At 27.4% G+C, this 22,980-nt stretch overlaps 1 protein-coding gene across 4 annotated transcripts; it reads left to right on the forward strand.

The window, feature by feature from the left end:
- The first annotated feature begins 509 nt into the window (after window positions 1–509).
- Window positions 510–18,950, forward strand: LOC107442955 (uncharacterized). Of its 4 annotated transcripts, none has more exons than XM_043050714.2 (3): window positions 510–793; window positions 11,586–11,734; window positions 11,874–18,950. In XM_043050714.2, the coding sequence occupies exon 3, from the start codon at window positions 11,926–11,928 to the stop codon at window positions 16,726–16,728; it is 4,803 nt and encodes a 1,600-aa protein (XP_042906648.1). In that variant the 5' UTR covers window positions 510–793; window positions 11,586–11,734; window positions 11,874–11,925; the 3' UTR covers window positions 16,729–18,950. The 4 variants fall into 4 exon arrangements, with proteins under 4 accessions (XP_042906648.1, XP_015912146.2, XP_015912148.2 ...); XM_016056662.3 differs by lacking the exon at window positions 11,586–11,734 and adding an exon at window positions 2,129–2,193 and having other exon boundaries at window positions 578–793; XM_016056660.4 differs by lacking the exon at window positions 11,586–11,734 and having other exon boundaries at window positions 536–793.
- Window positions 18,951–22,980: the final 4,030 nt, after the last annotated feature.

Here is a 22,980-nt window from a genome sequence, read left to right on the forward strand (position 1 = left end):
TCTATCAAATTATACCTACATAAAATCTAGTGAATATATCTATGCATTATATAATCTTAATATGAGAAGGGAGCAAATCAGTTCCAAACAAGTTGTTTAAGACAAAAATAAGTTACAAAAAGTAAATAGCATGTCTAGAAATTATGACACTATGTTGAGTGAATAGAATATGCTTAAAAAATTATATCGAGCATAAATGAAACTAACTAAATAAAAACCACTATTATAAACTAATGCTGAAATCATTAAGTAATAATCGAAATATTTAAAAAAAAAGACATTATATGATTTCTAAGATACCATTTACATAAAAGTGAGATAACATAGAATAAATTATTGATAAATCATCTAAATTAATCTTTTATTAAAAAGTAATTTTTTAAAAAAAGGAAAAAATTTAAAAAATTCTGATGTTTTTAAAATTAAGGGGCGCCCCCTCGACGCTACGACTTTGATTCGTAAAGTAAAATATTCCAGATGTAAAAAAAAAAATTTAAGAAACGATCAGGCCCCAATTCATTGACTGTCAAAAACTGCGAGACAGCAACGAGGACCGCAAGGTAGAAAGTTTTTCAGCGCATGCGCTCTAAAGCAGATGTAAAGTCTGAAGTTCTCGAGTGTAAAAGGGAATTCCCCTTACTTTAAACCAATAACGGAATAACTGATAATAACCTTTAGTGATCGTTCTTATTTTTAAAAATAATCAAGTTATAAGGTTTTACGTGTAAGATTTTCCAATAAACTGGTTATGCTTCAATATTTGTATTGAAAATAATACCATATTAGACAGCAGGTAAAGATATTTTTCTTTATTAAATATCCTAAGAGTGTCATTATTACTAAAATTTTTTTCTTGATTAAAGGAGTTAATCGCTTTGGCAAGTGGAAGAAAATTATTAATTCATGGAATATTTTTATTTTATTCTGGAAAAACTAAATTGTATAAAATATGTTTTAATAAAGATTTTAGCGAAAGTGAATAATAACTGTTTTGTTACTGATACATAATATTACGAGTATTATTTTGTTTAAATGGATTCATCATCAATGTATTTTTCATTAGCTATATGTCGATTTATCCATAATACTCGTGTTTAATAGGAGAAATGAATTTAAATCATATAATTGTCCCAGTTGAATGCAGACGTTTACCCACTACACATTTTTTAATATTAATCGCATTAAATTTTGTGTCTAAGTCATACTTGAATTGTATGAGGTGAGGTTTCTAATTTCATCCAATGCATTTGCAGCCAATTGTTACCTTTCTATTGATGATAGTATTTTCTAAGCACTGGATGGTTCATTTGAATTATATGAAATAGTGCTTTCTTCTTTACCGATCAGATTGGCTTTTTTAAATTAATTATTCCATGACTAAAAAAAAATCTGTCATTTAGTGGTGCTAATACTTATTATAAGAGAAAATTGTTTTGAACAAATTCAGTTAGGAGCCAATGGAATGCTTTTAATATTGAAATTTAATAAAATTCAGAAAACAGAGTTAATTGATCTGGCAAGTGAAGCATTCATATTTTTGAAACACAGCAAGAATGCACTAAAAAAACCATAATACACTTAAAAAGTATGTTTTTCATTGATAATTCTAAGTGAAGAGTGGAACAGCACTCCCTGAGCACCACCGCACCTGAAGTAAGCAAAATTCTTGTGAATTTCTAATGAATTTTAGAATAAAATGTATCATCTAAATTTATTTCTATGCCATTTCTTTACTCCATTCGGAGTACCTCTTCTATCATTTTTGCCATATTTTTTACATTTGAAAAGATAAATTAAATTTATTATAAATTTTAATTATATAAGGATTATTTAAATTTATGTATTAAGTTTATGAATTTGAATTGCATCTTAAAATTTTATTACTTAAAGATTTGCTATTTCTTTATTTTAAGAAAGTTCTTAAAATTTATAAAAATAGCTTGAAACTTACCTACATTTAGATAGGAAGCTTATTTTACAAAGTTTAAATTTTAATTGTTTAATGTTCATTTATTTTCATATTTTACTATAAAATAATTTTAAAGCATATACTTTTGTATGCATAATTCCCTCTTTACATACATCTTATATTTAAATTTAAGTATTGTTGTCTTTATTATTATTTTAGATGCCAAGAAATGCAAAAACTGAATTTGTTTCCAGGCACTTACATTACCTGAGAACTAAAATACTGTAAGAAGTTTAATAGTATCATATATTAAACTGTGGTTTTGCAGATTATGTTTTTAAATAACAGGGTTGCTGATCAAATCTGGAAAAAAAAATTCCCTGTGTTTTATCTGTACATATCATACACAATCTATTAAGAGGAAACACACAATCACAGTGCTCTTGAGTGGGCTATATCAGGCTAACTATGACAGTATTAATTGTGGATAAAACTTAGCAACTGTTTAACATACTTAAAACATATCATACTGTAGTTTGATCGAGTATTGGGAGAACATTGGTCCACCTTTTTGATGGAACTAATGTGTATTTGCGTTAGATAGAGAGAAAGCATCTTACCCCTCCCACAATCACCTCAATGGGAGGTGAGCGCCCTCGAACAGCTCTTCCATCTTGATATGTATAGACATAGTTTGAAAGCCAACATTCTATAGCATGTTTTGGCATTGTTATACCTAAACTAGCTGTCTGACCGTCAAGGTATGAAACGATTCCCACATTTCCATTACGTGTACAAAAAAGGATTAAACAACAAATGTACTGAATTAATCATCCTTAAAACAGAGATCTTCCTAGGGTTAAAAAAGAGCACTCACTTAACATCGCAAAAATTGGATAATTACTGAATTTGATCATTTTTAAACTATAAACCTTCTTATACTATCTTATATACAGGATGTTCCAAAATTATCTTTACATCACCTGGCTTGTAATTGATTACAGACTGGAAGTGCTTAGGGCCACCAATGGTGCGCATGTTGAAGTGTACTAAACAAAACTTTATTAGTTGCAGTAATACATGCAAAAGACAGAATATAAATACCTTGTTTATTTTCGAAGTTATGAATTTTTGAAATTGTAAAGAGAATTTTGGTACACCCTGTATATATTTCCGAAAGTAATTATCCCACATTATCAATACAAGAGAAAGATTTGTAATTTAAAGGGCATGCTAAAAGGCAAATCTATGAGGATAAATATTTTTCAAAAAAAGTATGACAAATTGATAAACTTGAAGTTTTTTTTATAAAACCAATTACTATTAAAAATGAACATTTTAATGTGCATTTTTAAGAAAAAAGGTATTTATTTAAAAAAATTATTTTAAAATCACTTAGAGTCATTAATACACCCCCTGAAAAAAGGGAAACTTATTAAAATTTAACCAGTTGAAAATAATTCTCAAAAAGAAAATATTTGTTAGTAATCAGAATTAGACCTATAAATAAATCATTTTACCAGTAATTATTATTTAAACAGTGAGTTATTTATTTTTTTAAAAATGGAATCTGAGTAAAAAGGCAGTGTTTTTAAGGGATGGCAGCTAATTTTTACTAGAAGGGCAAATTTACAGGGATCAGAGGGCAAATAAGGCAGGCAGCCCTTCTAAAAACGCTTAAGGAGAACACTGCCTTAAATATCTCATAGCAGGGTCTTCTGTCCAAACGTTTTCAGGGTGGCCACCCACCTGGAAAACCTGGAATTATCAAGGAATTTATTTATACTGGAAAAAATCAGGGAAATTTGGATAAAAACCAGGAAAAATCAGGGAATTTTAAAGAAAAGCTGGAAATTTTTTTAATTTCACTAATTTAAATTATTTACTAATTTTCTTAATTTAAATTATTTCATCCATTATATCCACTTTTTTCCCCCCACTTTCTCCAAGCAGTTGTAATATCATCAATTTAGCAATATTTTGCTTGCATCAAAATTTGCTCCATTACAGCTCTGTTAAACTAGAATGCCACATAAAATTCCCCCACCGTTGCTAAACAAATGTGGAAACCTTTGACAGCTATGGACTGTGCAATTTAGGAAAGATTGTGGGGGAGGTGGAAGAAGGGATTATGATATTAGCTTCTGTTTTTAAACTCTGTCCTTGGGCTGAATCCATTTATGGCATAAGTTTGTTCCAATGCTTTCGTGGTAATTTTTTTCCATTTTGACAAAATTTTTTTGTATTTTTAACTTTATAAAATTCTCCAAAAATTAGTTGGTTATAATTTAATAATAATAATAGATTTTATATTGCACTCTTTTTCTGAAAGCTTTTGTATTCCCATTAAAAGACATCTGAGAATTATTTTTTCTCAGCAAACCAACCAATCACAAATTTTTTTTTTACAATCGTTAACAGCAATGTTTATCGACAAATTGTTACAAGTCTTGCATTAATGCTAATTTTTCTATTTCATTTTAACCCCTTTTATAACATATTTTAATTTTAAAAAAAGGTTTTTTTTTTTTTAAGAACTGACTATGTACTAATATTTAATTTTACTCTTTTGTTTGTCAATATATGATTTTTGATTCAAAATTTTGTACCAAAACATTGAAAAATGAATAAAAAAATCTTGCCAAATTATCAAAATAAATTATTTTTTTCAAGATATGTTAAAAAAATAACATTTTGAACAAAATATTTTATAATATAGACACTTTTCTTGTACCCACATCCTACACTTTATTAGAATAAAGAAACTAAAACCTGGAAAAATCAGGGAAATTTGAAATCTGATTTGAGTGGCCACCCTGGTTTGTGAAAGGTCCGTTTTTGTAAAATTGTGAAAAAACTATTCATAATTTGTGAATATAAAATAAGCGTTAAGTCACATTCTTTCAATCAGGGTCCTGCTATTGTGAATTAGTGCAAATAGGGTCCTGTTATAGCAAAAATTGCTAAAAACCTTTTCAAGAAGTTTTTAAATTGCAAATAGATATGAGATTCTGCTCAACAATTGCTGCTACTTTTTTAATTAGAGATGCAGCATACAAATATTTAGTATTTAGCATATACTGCTCAACGCAGAATATTTATTTCGAACGAATAATTAATTTAGCACGAAAATCACTTAAATTTTTAATAATTTCAGCGGACTTATTTTAAATATCACAACTTAGTAATGTATCACTTCTAATGTGTTACACATTAAGTAAACTTAAACAATTCTTAAATTTATAATATTTTATTTAAAAAATTGCCCGAAATTAATTTTTATTTACAAAAAAATATATGATTTTAATATTAATAAGAATATGCGCAAGATGTTTATAAAAGTAGAAATATTTTCTTAGAATACTACATTTGAAATTTAAACTTAGGGAAATTTAGTTTGTCTCGAATCGTCTTTCTTCCCTCCCCCACGAGAACGGTTTATTTGATTAACAAAACAATAATGAAGATAAACCAATTTGTGAAGGGTCCGATTAAAAGAAAAATTATTTTGTGAAAGGTCCCTTTTTATGAAAAGATATTTTGTGAAGGGTCTGTTAACGGACCCAATTTTCTTCTTAACAGACCCCTGCTTAAATTGTGCTTTGAGTGGTCACCACTTTCAAAAGACGAAAATAAGAGATGAAGTTCCTTGTATTTTCCCAATTAGTAAAGAAAAACTCAAAATTCCATTCATTTTCCCTGTTTATTTAGTTGCCTTTAAAATTACTTGTATTTTCCAAGTTTTCCCACTCTGAGTAAGTTTAATAACAATTCTGTTTTTTTTAGGGGGTCCTTTTTAAATAACTGCTTTATCTAAAAAGGATATCCAGTAGCAGAAACCCCTCCAAGAGGACAGATTATTACAACATTCGCACATGCCTATATCTAAATTTAAACTAAAAAATAATTTCTAAAAAGAAAACAAACCAATGAGATCTAACAGAAATTAAAAAGTAGAATTGAAGAACAAAAGAATATTTTTTCTTCTTCCGTTACTTGATTACAGGTTTGACTGTATAGGAATTTCTTTTTTGTTACTTTATTTTAGCATCCTTGTATCTCAACCTAAATTAAAACAGCACAAAGTTATGTATAATTTTTAAGGACTTCATATTTGCACATGCATGTTAGAATAACAATCTCTGACTGCACAGTGGTTGCAGACAAATTTGGATTTGTGAAGATAGTACTGCAGATTCACTGTGTAAATTCTGCTATGGGTATATTTATAGATGTACAGAGTTCTCCCTAGGAACAAAGAAGGGCAGGGTGTTTCCTCACCCTAAAGGGTGCTCACTTAGCATTGTAAAAATTTACCAAAATGTGTCATATCATGTAATAACTGAATTCGTTTCCGATAATTTTAGATACCTCTTGTACTATTATATGTGTATATTTCAAAAAATGATTCTCTCTCGTTATCAGAACAAGAGAGTTTATAAAAAAATAAAGGCATGCTAATGGACAATCTCTGAGCATAAATTTTTTTCAAAAAACAATTAAATCGAAAAAATTATTAATTGATAAACAACTTGAAAGATTTTTATATAATTTAAACTGAAAATTATGAGAAAATAAACAGTTCAAGTTGCATTTTTTAAAAAAAAGCTATTTATTAAAAAACTTTTTAATATCCCCTGAGAAAAAAAGAGATACTTAACGAGGTCATAAAAATTTAACGAGTTGATAATAATCCTAACAAAGTAAATATTTATAATAGTAATCAGAATTAAACCTATAAACACAAATGATTTTACCAGTGTGTAATTGTTATTTATACAGTGAATTATTTTAAAAAGGAAATATGAATTAAAAGGCAGTGTTTTTAAGGGATGGGCAGCTAATTTTTTCAAAATTGACAAAGAGGGAAACAGGACATTTATAGGGATCAAAGGGCAGGCCGCCCTTCAAAAAACGATTTGGGAGAACACTGTATGTGTATATATATGGGTCATTGTCACGAAAACTGTCATTTTTCAGTTCATAAAATCCCAAAAAAGTAAAGTGAATAAAAAGCTCTGAAACTTTTTATATTAATAGAAATATGTAATGGCATTATAAAGAAAGTATATATCCTATAAATTATACTTAATATTTAAATTAATTAATTTTTTAAATAAGTAATTTATAATTAATTAATTTATAATAATTAATTAATCAATTTAATTAATTAATTAATTAATTTTTTAATTTATTTTTCAAATTAATTAATAAGTAAATTAATTATTTTCACTATTTAAAAAGTGAGGGAATGACACTAATAGTGAGGGAATGATATTTTATTTTAATACATGTTTTTATCTAAGTTACATCTACCTAAAGTTTGAAAATGATAACATACTAAGTATATCTAATATTTATTATAATTTAGTCTTATATATTTAATAGTTTTTACAGGTTTGGGAAATAAAATTGGCTGGCACGATTGAACAAAAAAAAATTTAATAATATACTCATCTTGAATCATTCCCTCACTTCAGCGTCATTCCCTCACTTTATACACTAGTGAGGGAATGACGAATTCAATAAAATTTAAAAATAACAGTTAGGCCTAATTAATTTCTGAAGTCAATCACATACAATTATATTCATACAAGAAAGCAACATATAATTATCCACTTTCTCGATGAAGTTGTATTTTATTTTACTCTAAAAAATGACATGAGGGAATGACAAATGTAAAAAATTTTACCTGGTTTGATTCATTCAAATTTATTCCACAGCAAAGCTTCTTTAAGTTGAAGATGGAAACATACTGCAATTTTGTTCTATGATGCCAGTTGTTAACTTCTGAAGTTTTTATTAAAATATTTTTATTCTAAGAAGATTGCAGGTGATAAGAACATTGTTGTGAGGGAATGACGCGAAACACTGGGGACAAAGTTTAAAATAGTGCTGTGTTAATATTTTTATCAGAAATTAAATTTAAAATTGATTTTCTGAATTCTATATTTCAGTATTCTGAAATAAAAAACATGAATTTGTAAAAATTTTTTATTTCAGAAACAATTTTTTTCTTTTTTTAAATCAGCAGTGGGGACAAGTGAGGGAATGACATATTGGTATATTTTAACTACCTAAAATAAATAAAAAATGAAAATTGATAATTTTATTTTTATTCCTTTGTGCATTCTGAAGGACACTTTCCCTGAATTTTTTTTTTTTCGTAAGCTGTAAAACAAACATAAAATATACTGGGGACATGAAAATGACTGTTTTTGTGAGAATGACCCATATAAACTACCTTAACTTTTTACTGACTACTTTTAACTAAAAGAAATTTATTTTTATGACAATTTAGAACCAAAATCATAATTAAGGTATTTTTAAACTTTTTTATTTATTTATTTTTTGAATAATCTTTTTAAAAGGAAAGTTTTTTTAAAATTATTTAAGAGTTTTCTTTTAACTAGAACCAAATGAATGTTTTTTTCTTCAAATTTTCTTACAAAGAGTTTCTATTTTTACGTTTAGTGGGAATTTGCCTTTCTTTAAATAAACATAGATTTATAATTTTTAAATGTTCTGACTTCAGAGCTTTCGTGCAAAAGTATCTATAAAAATACATTGTGAACAAAATCAGGGGTCAGTCTAGGCTTTTCTGAGAGGTACCTATTTTGTGAAAATTCAGACATAATTTGTGAAAAATTAAAAATGATATTAAAAAATCAACACAAAAATATAGTAAAAATATGGATTTATCGTTTCTTAAGGGATACAAAGATAAAATTTTAAGAAAAAGTATTTTGTGAAACTGCCGTTTTTGATTCAGTTGAATTTGTGAAGGTACCGCTTAACGGTAGTAAATTTGGTCTGGACAGACCTTGAAAATGTTCTAAAAATGTTTAAAATATTGTACAGCATCATGAATTCCATTTTCTAAAAATTTTTAAATTTATTAGTTAAATAATGTTATTATTGGACAAGTAAAATTAAAAAAATGAGAGCAATTTTTATTTTGTTAAAGCTTGCTACGATCAAAAGCATTAATGGAAACTTGTTTAAATTTTATAAGTTACTTATCAGTTAATGCTTAAAAACATTTTTCTGTTATCAAAGTAAACAAATTTTTATTGTATTTTGATTTTATTCATATTTTGTAATATTTTAAAAATGTATTTTTTGTGTTAAAAAAATAAATAAAATATTCAGATTAATTTACAAAATTTTTATTGCATTTCTCTTTATTCATTGCTGCTTTTTTTTAATAAGTGAATTGACGACCTTGAAGTGGGTTAAAGAAAAAATCAGGATATTTTTTGATGCAGCAGACTAAACTATTTTTGAAAAAGGGCAAACAACAAATAAAAAAAAAGCATAATTTTCTCTACTTAAGTACAATAGGGGCAAATTTTAACGCAAAAAAATAAAAATTATACTATTTTTAATGCCAGAGTTATTCAAAAAAATAAGTTTTAAAATGTTTTATTGTATAATTTCAGGGGTACCTTCACAAATTCAACTTTAGGAAAAACGGTAGTTTCACAAATTCAATTTTAGGAAAAATGGTAGTTTCACAAAATACTTTTTCTTAAAATTTTATTTTTTTGTCCTTTAAGAAACGATAAATCCATATTTTTGTGTTGAATTCTTTAATATAATTTTTAATTTTTCACAAATTATGTATCAATTTTCACAAAATAGGTACCTCTCAGTAAAACCTAGACAGACCCCTGAATTTAATTAATGAAGCACTGAGCCACTCAAAATAGTTTGAGATAATTATATAGGAAATTTTAATGTCACTTTGCATGAAAAAAAATAATAAATATCAAATAGTTAACATTCCTACATATCAATACTTAAAATTTTCAATCAAGTTCACAACTTCTTTAATCAAATATTATGAAGTGGGGTTTCAATAATTTTGAAATGAGAATATAGTGAATCTGGGTCTTAACATTTGTGTTTAAAAATAAATTAGTTCAATGAACTATAAATTAGAAGAAAAAGATATTTGATGGATAATCCAAATCTTTCGATTATTCAAACCATTTATTTTAAGAATTGCATTAGTATTTGTAGAAAATGGGATGTGCTAAACTCACATAAATCAGAAATATCAGGACAAAAGCTAAAAACAAGGGACAAATAATGACAAAATATTTTTTTATCAGGAAAATAAAAAATATCAGGACAATTACACTGTTATTTTTAAAGTTCTATTATATTAAAATAAATGAAAAAAAACTAGTTTATTATTAAACCATTTCTACTAAAATTTACTTTCTTAGTTTTATATGCAACCCATGTTACTTTTGTACCATGTACTTTTTTGTTATTCTATTATTTTGAAGTATTTTTTAATTATAATAAAATAAAATGTATAAGATACATGGCCAGAAATTAAAATTTGTACCTATAAATTCAATGGATTTAAAAAAAAATTTAATTTTATAAAACTTAATTCTAATATAATAAATTGCATACAAATGATATTAATTAAATAATATTGAAGCATTTAATATTTAGCATCACATTTCAATATTATAGATCAGGGGTTTCCAACTAACAGAAGGCCGGGGGCCACAATCAAAAACAAAATTCAAATGGCAGGCCGCAACTTTGTCAAATTTTCATGTAGGACTCTTTAAAGTTTGAAGGAACATTAAATATTACTGTCAGATTTTTACCAAGTTGTACAAAACAAAAGTATTGAATTACAAATTAAAACAAGAAGTTGATTTTTAAAAATATTTAATTGCATATTAAAAAAATCAGGCTACAATAACTTAAATGTGCACCCATGTATTAAGCAATTAATGTGCAACAGATATCTAATTGTTAAGATATATTGAAGCATTACTTTAGAAAGGTTGGCATTAAAACTTACATAGTACTAACACACAAAATGTTCAATGACGAAATTGAGGTTTGTCTGCTGCAACCACCAGAGAATAGATATTTGCATTTTAAATTTAAAATTTACAAATGTGTGTGTAAATAATTTCGTCTAAAATGAGTAGTTTCAAAAAGTTAAATCGGAGAATTTCTTCGAGAAAATTTCTGATACATGCTAAATTATATTCACAAAATACAAAAAAAAAATGAAATAAAAAAGAGCAACATACACGATTATTTTCTTTATTTGAATAAATATTTTCTTGGATGCAAAACCTGAGAAATAATTTTTTTGCACCGTTGGTATGATAAATTTCAAAGAAACGAAGAAATTAGGTTTTTATTAACGAGAAAAGTATTTCAAACCCATATAGATTTTTTACGAAAATTTTCCGCAAAAAAATGACAACTAATATATTTTAGTTCGCGGGCCACAAAAAGGGCTTCCCGGGCCGCCAGTTGGAAACCACTGTTATAGATAATCAAGGGTGGAAAATCGCCTAGCATATATATTATAAAAATAAAATGTAAATGTTAATTGTTTATTTGAATATTTAATGGAGTCGTAGAAAAAATATAAAAGCATATTTAAAGTATTTTTTTTAATTATTTTAACATATTTACGAAACAAAAATGGATATTTTTCAATAGTTAATTGAAAACATTAATTAATAGTTAAATACTCTGAAATACTTAGGAATAGCTTAATTGATTTCAGTTAAGGACATAAAATATTTTTCGATGTTAAAAAAAAAAAAACCTGATTTAAATAAATAAAAAAAAACTGGTTTAAATAAAAAAAACTCATGTTTTTTGTTTTTCTTTTCTTCCCAAGGCTGATCAGAACTTGCAATGTTACCTACCAACCAAACCGCCCTAATCAATAAGTTTCCATTAACTACTGTTAAAAATCTGCTGTGGGCACACTATTACCATCCATAACATAAGACTCATAAGGACTGTTGCTTTATGTAGCCTCATTAGGTACACTGACTGGCTTGTTTCTTTTTATGTTTTGTAAAATAACAAGTTACATATTTTTTTTTAAAAAAAAAACTCTGTTCCTCTAATTAAAATGAATGTTCTTGCTGTGTGTATTTATTAAATAAATCTTATTTTGCAGACTCGTGGAATGAATAAGCCAGCAAGCAGCAGTTATTCTATATCAATGGGTTATGTTTAATAAAGCCATCATGGAAACAGGAGACACAGACAGTTTGCAGAATGCTGAAAAAGATGTCCACATTCACATGAAGCATGCTTTCGATCTTGTTGAAAGAAGCAAGCAGGAGATTAAGCTGTTGGATAACTGCAAGAAGGTGATTTTAGTTTTAGGTGTTACAGGTACAGGAAAGAGTACATTCACTCAATGGATAGTGGGTGACAATTCCATGTTGATAGCAAAAGACATGGGATCAGGAGAGTTTTTAATTTATGACGTTGATGAAAGAATTGGTAGATCAACAATCAACTCAAAAACAATATTTCCTGAGCTTGTAGTAGATCCAATCACCAACAATGTTTTTTACGACTGCCCTGGATTCGGGGACACGAGAAGCACGGGTTACGATTTGGCTACAACACATTTCATAAAAGTAGCAGCAGATCATGCCGAATGCATTAAAATGATATTCACTGTAAGTTATTCATCGGTCAAGGAAGGAGAAAACAGAAAAGATTTCATGTCACTGATGAGAAATGCTTTTGATTTTATAAAAGACATTGACCAATTTCGACTAAGTATCGCTCTCGTTGTAACAAAAGTTGATAATATAGCTGTGAAGGAAGGGGGAAACTACAAGCCAGTAAGCGATGAGTCAATAATCAAGTACGTGGCTGATTTTTTAATGCATGTTAAAGAAGACTTGAAAAATAGATTAAAATCAGAGACAAGCACAGAGAAAAAATACCATGAAGCTGCGATCAAGATCATTGATATAATGCTGTTCAAAAATGGAAACCAATATACAAAAATTGGATTATTCAGACGTCCTGATGAAAAAGGACCTTTGAGCAAAATTAACACGTGCCAGATTGCAAAAAATCCTATAAAAAAGATAATCTTTGAAGAACTTGATTTTACATATAAGAACAAAGATAGCTTTGGGTATGGCTTGTCTGAAAAATTGAAGAATGATATTTATGATTCAGTGGAAGAAATGAGTACAACATTGCGGATGAAGTTTGAGGAGATAGCAGATTACGTACAGAAATATTTTCTCTCTTTAGAAAAAGATATTCATATTAAGTTAGACTCGTTTGCAACAGCCCCGGAGAATGTAGAAACTGCCATAAAGGAAACTCGTACTTTGTTATTAAGATATAGAAGTAGCTCTTTTATTATTGCTGACATAGCAGAAAGGATAAACAATTTAAACGAAGTGGAAGAAGTGATACGGACAATCAGTAAAGAATTATCTAATCTGAAGATAGCTATTTCTGATGAAATTAAATCACAAATAATCAACGAAGGAAAATACTTGGCTTTTCTGGAAATCCTTTGTGAAAAGAACTTAAATACAAAGGGATGGTCTGACATATTTCAAGTCACATTAGCCAATTTTGATATTTTTAAAAAGGATCTTCAACTTTTTATCCTTACTACCAATGATAAGATTGGGAATCGAATAAGAAATAGTCTTTATAGTTTAACAGAAGCAATGAAAGTCGATTATGATAAAAAAACAAAATCATTAGATGTCATAAGCTTAATTCATAAGCTGCAAAAAGACCAGGCTACCTTATATGACAAAATAAATAAAATAAAAAACACAACTGCAATATGTGAGTTGGTAGGAGCATTTTATGCATGTGAAAAGGACTTAGAAATTTGTATACCTTGGAAATATCTATCTATTCTTTTAAATTTAGGAAAAAGTATCAATTTTCTTGAAAACTTAAACAAAAAACAGATAAACTCTGGATCATCATCATCAGCATGGTCAGATGCATTGCAAGATGTCAATAAGTTTCTCCTTGATTCTGAAGTATTTAAAACGCGTTTATTTAAACTCTACAATGAACTCTCTGAGTACAAAGTACAAAAACATAAAAATTCTTTTAGCATCAGAAATATTAAAAATTGTAAACAGTTTAGTAAAGATGAAGGGAAAGTTGAAGAAATGAGCCAAGTTTCGAAACTAGCATTCGAGAACGAAACTAAAATTTCTTTTGTAGGAACTGCAATGGTGATTAAAGCTCAGTACATAAGCCTAAAAAACATACCAGAAGTGACTTGTGATGAAGCTGTTACCTTTTCCGATAAAAATGAAAATTTCTTTGGGTTGCATAAGGATATGAAAACAGTTTGTTTAATCGCTTCAAGTAAAATATTTATTGATCAAGATGTACTTTTGAAAGGTAAAGGTATATCTGTTCTTTTCTTTGCACCAACATGTGAGGTTATTGATGCTAGAAAGATAGATCTAAGCAATGACGGGAATAAATCTGGAGGTTTTGTTTTTAGCGCTTGCTACAGGTTTTTAAATTATGAAAGCTTGACAATTTTAACTCACAACAACCAAGAAGTCATTCAAAGACAATCCAATTTATTAGTTAACATTATTCCAGGCTTGCAGAGTAACGACACTATGGATAAAACCTTCAATCAAAGCGGTGCGTTTATAACTGATTCCAATGTGGGTTTTATTGTTGGAAATGTTTCAGTAGAAAGACTATCCACACCTTTTTCTCGAATCGTAGCTAAATTATTCAAACCAAAAGAAACATATACAGTTGAAATTTTTGACCATAAGGCAGGAGATGGCGATGAAATAAACATAGCAAGACCTGTACCTATCTGTAAAGATTTTGTTAGGTTCATAACTTTGTTTAGACATTTTTTGCTATCAAATATAAGTGATGGTTTTAAAAAAAATTCTGTATTTCAGTGTTTGAAACTTTTAGATAACAGCGAAATAATTACAAATGCTTACAATGCATTAGAATTTCACAATGAATTCCTTCTTTTGGTGAAGGAACATCCAAAACTCCATAAGGAAATAGACTTCAATGGATTTTATCAATCATTACTGTATAGAATCGGCCACTTTAACTCGGAACTCAATCATGATAACGATCCTTGTGACAGCAAAATATTGCTTAGTGCTATCAACTCTGCTTGTTCAGTAAACATAAACAGCTTGCACTATAGGCATGACAGTTATCTAACAAATGATATTTACAGTCATCTAAAGTTCATGAATGACTGTATTAAAATTGGAAAAGAGCCACAAACAGTTGATGATGTATTATTAGTTCTAAATAAAATTGCTGATAATAATAGAAAAAATATTGATGAAAAAATACAAATAAATAGGGCTATTAATACTAATTTTTGTATTGAAATTAATGCAATCAAAGGAAAGCATGATAATGAAATTAATAAATTGCTTGATGAAATACTTGTCTTGAAAGAGCAATCCGAAATGGAAAAACAAAATTTTCTTAACATGAAAGAGGAGCTACAAGATTTCATACAGTTACGCTGTGTGACAATCACAGTAGAAAAGTTTCATCATATTATTGATGTCTTAGAAATTATTGCAGTTGAAATTTTGACTATTGTACAAAAACATGATTCTTCAGTTTCAGGTAATGAAACTACAAAACTGCCCTCCAGCAAAAGTAGTGCTCTTTTAAAGGAAGAAATTAAAAAGATTAAAATTCAAAATAATGCAAGAATGATCATAGAATTATTGGAAGAAAATCCAATAACATATAAAGCAAAAATGGATATAATGGCTAATTCTTTCGAACAAGTTACAATTAATATGCAAATGCTAAAGTTGTTGGAGGATAAAATCTGTCAATCGGTTATACCAATATTGGAAAAAATAGAAATCGATATTGATAACTCGATGCATAGCAAGGACGGAAAGACAAAGATATCGCTTGATATTGGTAACTGGAAAGTACAAGGTGTGTTAAAGGATATACAGTCTCACTTAATAAGATTAAAACAATGGTTTAAAATAAGTAGAGATGTAGCTGAATACATTGAAAAACTAGAAGAATCCACTATTACAATGATTCATATATATAATCATTTGCTAAGTTTCAAAGAAATTCAGCTTTTGAACAAAAGCAGAGCCAGTTATTATGCCGCCATTGCAGAAAATGTAAAATTTTCTAATCAAGAATTGGCCACTGCATTCCAAGAACTACGCAAAGTAATCGATAATAGTTTTCTTTTAAAACAGTATAATGTATTGATGGATGTTTTGAAGCAATGGATCTTTCCTTTTGGTTACCTTTATGAAGAACATTACCATCTTCAATTGTCATCAAATGGTCAATGGTATAAATGTGTGTCTGAAGTCAGAAAAAAGTTAAAAGAAATAAAAGATTTAATAATAGACCAAAAAACAAACATGAAACATGATTTAGTCATTACTGATTTTCTGAGTGGCTGTGTTTCGACTCGGCCATTTTTTGTTTGGGAAAATGAGCAATACAAAAAAATGATATCAAAATTACTCTCTGGAGAGAAAGTTGTTGTGAAAGCAGATATTGCGATGTCTCCATCGAATAAATATGCCATCAAGTTGATCCATGTAGATTTGTACTTTAGAGCGAGAGATAATGACACGCAATCAAAACTGGATGAAGCCTTAAAAAAATATAAAGTGAAAGCAACACATCTAGGTAATTCTTACTACAGGTGTGGTGACAGAATTTACGTAATTCCCACCGGCTGCTATACATTTGAATGGTCTTTTGAAAAGTCAAGAAATGGAGAATCCATAAATAACAACAGTATGTGTATCATGCTTCAATCTGGGGGTATAGTGCTAAGTCCATATGCCATGTGGGAAATAGAATTGTTGTCAGATGGAAACAATTCCTTTCAAGAATTGGACCTATACAAAAACAAGGTTAATTTGGAGCTAATTGGAAAAGGAAGTTACATTGATGAAAAGATGGACTTTTCTGAATTGGAGCTTGGAAAATACTACAACGAATTTCTGTTCAATTAACTATTACATAGTTGGAAAATGTTAACTAAAAAAAAAAAATAGCTGAGTACAGATTTAGCAACAGCTCTTTAACAAAATTGTTGTTTGGTTCATCAACTTAGCCTTATATGTGCTGTGTTAGTACTTAAATTAAAACAAAATAAGTAACAGAACTTAAGTGAATTGACACTTAAAAGTTATTTTAACTTTATTTTTATGTGCATTTAAGATAAAGCTTGGAGCCATTGTTTTAAAAAGCATTTCTTTTTTAAATTTTCATATATATTCTTGAAAAATGTATGACAGTTTCCTTACAAAAACACATGAGTTTTTCTCTTGAATTTGCAATGTGAATGTAATTAATATTATTCTTTTTTAAATTTTGATAATTTATAAATGACAAAAAAGACATTTAATTATAAATATATTCTAAGGGTAACAAAAATAACTACTGATGTAACAAACAGTGATTTGGCAGAATGGCTAAATACTCAGCCAAAAAAAGAAAAAAAATCACTAAAATCGCAATTTTTAAAAAAAAGTCATTAATAAATATTTAGTTTTATTATTGGCATGGGGTTAAAGGGAAAAAACCTTTAATAGAAATGTTTAAGATTACAAAGATAATTAGATATTAAGATAATTAGAAATATTTAAGATAAATAAAAAAATAACAGCTATTAAAAAGAAGTTAAAGTTGAAAAAGAGAAATTCCATAAAACATTTAAAGAGATCATGTCTATCAGAAACGCTTTTAAAAATGCAGCACTATCATAAATTTGCCCATAGAAAACAAAGATTATATAAAAAAGCAAAAACAGAAAAAATAAAAATCGTTCTTAATTTTTGAAAGAAAATTTTCGAGCTAAACATTTCAGTTTTCCAGATTAAGGCATAATAGAAACCCTCTTGATTACTGCCTAATAATAAAAACATCTATGAAAACATAAGTTTTTTTGAAAAAGAAAAGCTAGATGGAAACCAAAACAAAAATTGTTTTTCAAAATCTCTTTTTAACATTGCCGTATTTTTCGAAAAAAGTGACCCTAAAAAAATAACGGTTATAAGAAAAGCTCTTTGAAAAATCCTGATAAAAAGAAAGTTTAATAAAAAAAAAAATTTAAAGAAAAACAGGAAGAAAATTGCTCTTAGTTCTGAACTTCAACATTGAGAATCAAAGTTTTCTATGTTGTCATTTATCTGTGTTACGATACAAGAAAATAAGTGACACTTAAAGAATAAAGTCTATTAGAAGTGCTTCGCTTTAGTTAAAACAGAAAAACAAACAAATAGAAACAAAATTTCTCAATTTTTTAAACATGAAGTGATGAAAGAACGACACAATTGTCTTGCCTGAATATAATGAAAATAAAAAAAATCAGCATTGCAAAACTCTTGGTTCAATGTAAAGTTATCTAGTTTCAATTTTTCAGCTTTCAACTGTGGGCTGTAGCTTATTATATTTTGATCCTTAAAAAGATGCCAAATTCCTTTTATGAAGTTGAACAAAACTTTATGTGGCTTTTCTCTTGCTGTAAAAAAAAAAAAAAAAAAAACTTGCTACAAGTAAAGAAACTACTTGTAGTCACCCCTTTTCTCACAGTTTGAAGTGTAGTGCACTACTTATCGAAAAACTATTTCTAGCAATTTTTTTCAACTACTCTGAATGCTAGTTTAGTAAGGAAACAAAATTCATAAGCAACTCATTTTTTAGATGTTACGAGAGTGTATCAGGGGTCACTGGTCCTCTGTGTTATGTTTTTAACACAAATATTTAATAAGTTTTTATCTTTGAAATATATATTCTCTGTCACATAAAAAGTTGTAGGTTGAAAGAAAAGTTTGAACAAAATAATTGTGTGTTCATTTTTTACCAATTTTTTCTTTTGAATTTTGCTATTTAATTGTAAACAACATGTGCTGCTTCTTTATAAATATGAGTGCAAATTGAATCCTCCAGCAAAATGTGTTGCCTAAATAGTTATAATCATAACAATTGAATGATTTGATGAATTAACAATGTGATGTAATAAAAATATTGGTCCCTTACTTTTAAAGTTGTATAAAATATAAGAATAGAAATTTCACTTTAAAATCATGATTGTGTTGTTAACAGTGAATTTGGAATAAATGTGATCTGCAGTTTTTTGTTTTGCAGTAATACTAAATAAAAGCTTTTCTGTCTTTTGTATTACAATGTGAATGAAATTCCTTTTTCAATAAATTTTGACTATGAAAGTGAATACTATTTAAATACAACAATATGACTGTTTTTTTCCTTCCAATTATGGGAATCAATTATTCTACAAAAATGAATTTTTTAATAATTGGTATCCAAAAATTTATCATAATATAAAAAGAAAGCATTTTTTTTCATGCATGTAAAAGTAAGATTAACTGCTTACCAAGAAAATTTGCTTTTTCTGAAATTGTATAATATTTTATTTAACTCTACATAGACATGAGAACATAATTTGCAATCGTTCTATATAATAGGAGGCGAAACGAAAATGACTGGTACATTAAGAAAAGGGATTTTTAAAAATAAATAATTAATTTAAATAAGAAATAGCAATGCATTAATAATATATCACAGATAATTTCCATAAAACTTAAAATTACTGAAATTTTTTTTTTTAAAATATAAAGCATAATGTTATGTCATTATTTTAAAATTATAAATAAACACATAATTTGTTTTAAAAAAATCTTCTTATTAAAAAATTATCCACTTATATGTTAATAATAATTGTTGCATTTGAAATGAAGGTAAAATGAAGAAATTTTAAACATTTGTTTACATTGTTGTTCATTCTAAGTATATAATTTAAGATTTTAATAAGCATGCAGGCTTATTAAATTTAATTAATAATTGATCATATCATGAACAACCAATATCTATAATATTCATTCACATTCCATTAATAATTTCATTTTATGTGTACTTCATAATTTAATTTTTCATTTGTAATTGGCGAAGTTTTTACATCATAAAATCTTAGCAAATTGTAAATAACACACATTTTGGGTTATTAAAATAAAAACTTATTATCAAGTGACGTGACATGACAATTGTTTTAAACTATCGGAAAGTCACTATTTCCTTTATTGAAATATTGAAACATAACATTGGTTTTTCTGCTTTTTAGTTGATCATACATGTAAACATAACAGTTAAACATACATGTAATGGGTTTTTATTCTGGCGATTTTTATTACTTCCTATTCGTATTTATTTTTAGTGTATTGCATTACAATGTTAACCAATTGATAAAGGAGTGTAAACAAATGCAAGCCAGTTTCAGACGAGTAAAAACAATACAGCTGTGAAGTATCACCTGGAAATTATAATTTCACATGAAATCTTAGAGTGTGTCTAAAAATATGGCTAGGGACTGTACATATATTTTATATTATCTAGTAGCTTGAGAAGTAATAAAATAGATTTTAGAATAAAATTCATAATTAAACACTTATTATACTAAATACTTCAAAATTTAAATCTAATTGATAATTTGGAAAACAAACTTTGTTTCGCTACTCAAATCTAATATCAATACTAACATATGCACTGCTTGCAACAAGAATAAATAGTAATACTGCTAAAAAAAGCAAGTTCTTTCAAAATACAGCAATCCTGTCGCCTTCTCCCACAGATTTGAGGTCAGAAATCGTATTACTTTAATTGAAAATAAAATTATTTGTTTCAAAATATCACCTAGTACATTAAGCTGTACTAAGCAGTTGTGAACTGTTTAAACAGAAGTTGTAAAGGTAGGAACCTTCAGATGTTTTTTTACAATTGTATTAATAACAATTCAGAAATCATTCGTCTTTTATATTTTTAAAAACAACAAAATTTGATATTCGACCATTAGTTAATCAGACTTTATTATTCGAAATAAAAAAAATTCATTCAATTTTTGAAAGTCGCTGTATATTTTTTCTCTTCAAAATGTTTAATGCTCATGTGTATTTTAGTGAGTTTTCTAACCATTTTTTCCTTAATATTAAAGAATTATATATTTTTTTCTTGCATCTTTTTTTTTTTAATCCTAAAGATAAGCTGTTTTCATTTTTGAAAAAATTGAAACAAAGCTTGCTTTAATTTATTTAAAAATTCAACTGTAGTTAAAATTGAACTTTTTTTTAAAAATTAAATAAAAGATAAAGATGATTTAAAATGATTTAGTTTTGATGTTTAAAAATAATTTTTTTAATAATTTACTAACAGTAGTACTATTAATCTTATTATTTAAAATTTTTATTCAATACATGTAAGTTAAATATTTTTAAACTAATAAACCTCAAGTCCATTATTTTTTAAAAAATAGATAAATCAATAAAAACATTTATTATATATGTCAGAACATAACAATTAGTCAATAGAAATTTATATCTATTGAACAAATGAAAAAAGGATCTAGCAATGCTTCTTAAATTATATTTCACCCCAAATAATTTTAAACAGAATTTACCTAAATGTATAACTACTTTCGTTTTTAGTAACTTAATTTTTTTTTATTTTAAAAAAAATTTCTTTAAATACATGTAAGTAAAATATTTAGATTGAATTTAATTTTTTTATTTAAAATATGTTTTTCTTAATTCTTTAGATATCTTTATAAATTCAGTATGATCAATATATTAATCTTCTTAATGCTTTGTTTAATATGCTTTTATAAATAACTTTTACTTAAATGTTAAGAACTTTAAACTCTATAACAGTTTAAATTAAATTAAATTATAATTTTGAATTTAATACTTTTTACCTAAAAATTTAATGAGCCACTTCTAGAAAATATTTTAAATTGTGTATGATTTGTTTTTGTAGTGGCTAATATAATAAAGAGTTCCTTGTCAGAAATTAGTTATTTTATGATGATCAAGTAAAGTCTGAAAATTATTTTGCATTCTGTTAATAGATATCTAGTGGTGGCAGTTGTGTGTGCAGAACAAACAGATACAGGTTTATAAAAAGAGCAAATTGATTTTATTTAATCATTATGGAAATGAGAGAGTGACACTAAATCATAATGAAATAAAAGTCGGGGAAGATCTTGCAAAGAAAATCCATAAGATGTCTCGATTTAGGGAAATCTTAGTGATATTAATTGGTTTATTAAATAGGTCGCGCGATTCCCACAAAGAGCAAAGGGAAAAATGTCTTACTTGTAATGAATGCATACTTGAGCCAAAAATAGATTAAAGGACAGGATGTGAATTTACAAGTGCGAGAACGTTTAGTTTTGAATAATAAATTAAGAAAAGGATTTACAGAAAACGAATAATATAAAAAGATTAATTGAAGCTTTTATGTTATGTATATATATATGAAGAACTTACAACAATAGGACAATTTTTATTAGTGTACAGGTCCTAATTATTATATCTTTTTAACCCCTTGTGCACATCACTGAAATTCGTTATAAGCCGTGCCTATCTTGTGCACTCAAATGTCCCAAGACAAGAAAGACAGACAGAGGATTAGGAGACAAGATATAAAACATCTATTCATATAAAGAAGATTCCATTCAGACGTTCTTGTTTAGCTCGAGATTAAGATCACGAGTACAGCTCGTGATATGCGAAATGTCGATTATGAGCCAGACAAGTTTGGTCTAAAATTTTCACGAGTCAGATTTGTGAAAATAGCGCAAGGGGTTAAAGTGCTTATTATTTGTTGAAACATTTAGCTACGCGCCCTTGAGAGAGCTTTAGTGAATGATATTGTAAGGAAGAGAGAGGTTGTAATGATACACGTGGACATAAGAGATTAGATGGACTGAGCCCAAATCCAGACTTGTGTTAAAAGTAATCCCATAAGCAGAATATTTTCAAATGTTCTGCAACAGGACTTATTCATTTACACAAATGTTCTGCAAGCATTTCACAGCGAAAAAAAGTCAACTTTACATTAAAATACTATATTTTCACTTATTAAAAAACAGGATCATACTCAGATACACTACATTCTTTTTTAAACCAAGGCAAACATTCTTGATTTGTTACTTTTTCAATCTCTTTTGAAGTACAAAATTTTGTTAATGACGATGATGAATATGAATTATTAATAAAATGCCTATGATATGAAGGTCCGAACATTAAAATAAGGGCTGCCTTAAAAATCTTTCGAAGGGACAAGTGCCCAAATGGTGCACCATTTGCAAACACAAACATTCGCTGGCTGTTGTTCCAACAACTTCTTCATCTCCATCGAAAGCATTTGGTCTTTCAGGAACAATTCTGTCAATCGTGGATCCCCACGATTCT

Source organism: Parasteatoda tepidariorum, chromosome 3 (genome assembly GCF_043381705.1).
Source record: "Parasteatoda tepidariorum isolate YZ-2023 chromosome 3, CAS_Ptep_4.0, whole genome shotgun sequence".
Lineage (NCBI taxonomy): Eukaryota > Metazoa > Arthropoda > Arachnida > Araneae > Theridiidae > Parasteatoda > Parasteatoda tepidariorum.

Coding starts and splice junctions, on each gene's coding strand:
- LOC107442955 (XM_043050714.2), top strand. CDS start 11,926: ATGTTTAATAAAGCCATCATGGAAACAGGAGACACAGACAGTTTGCAG.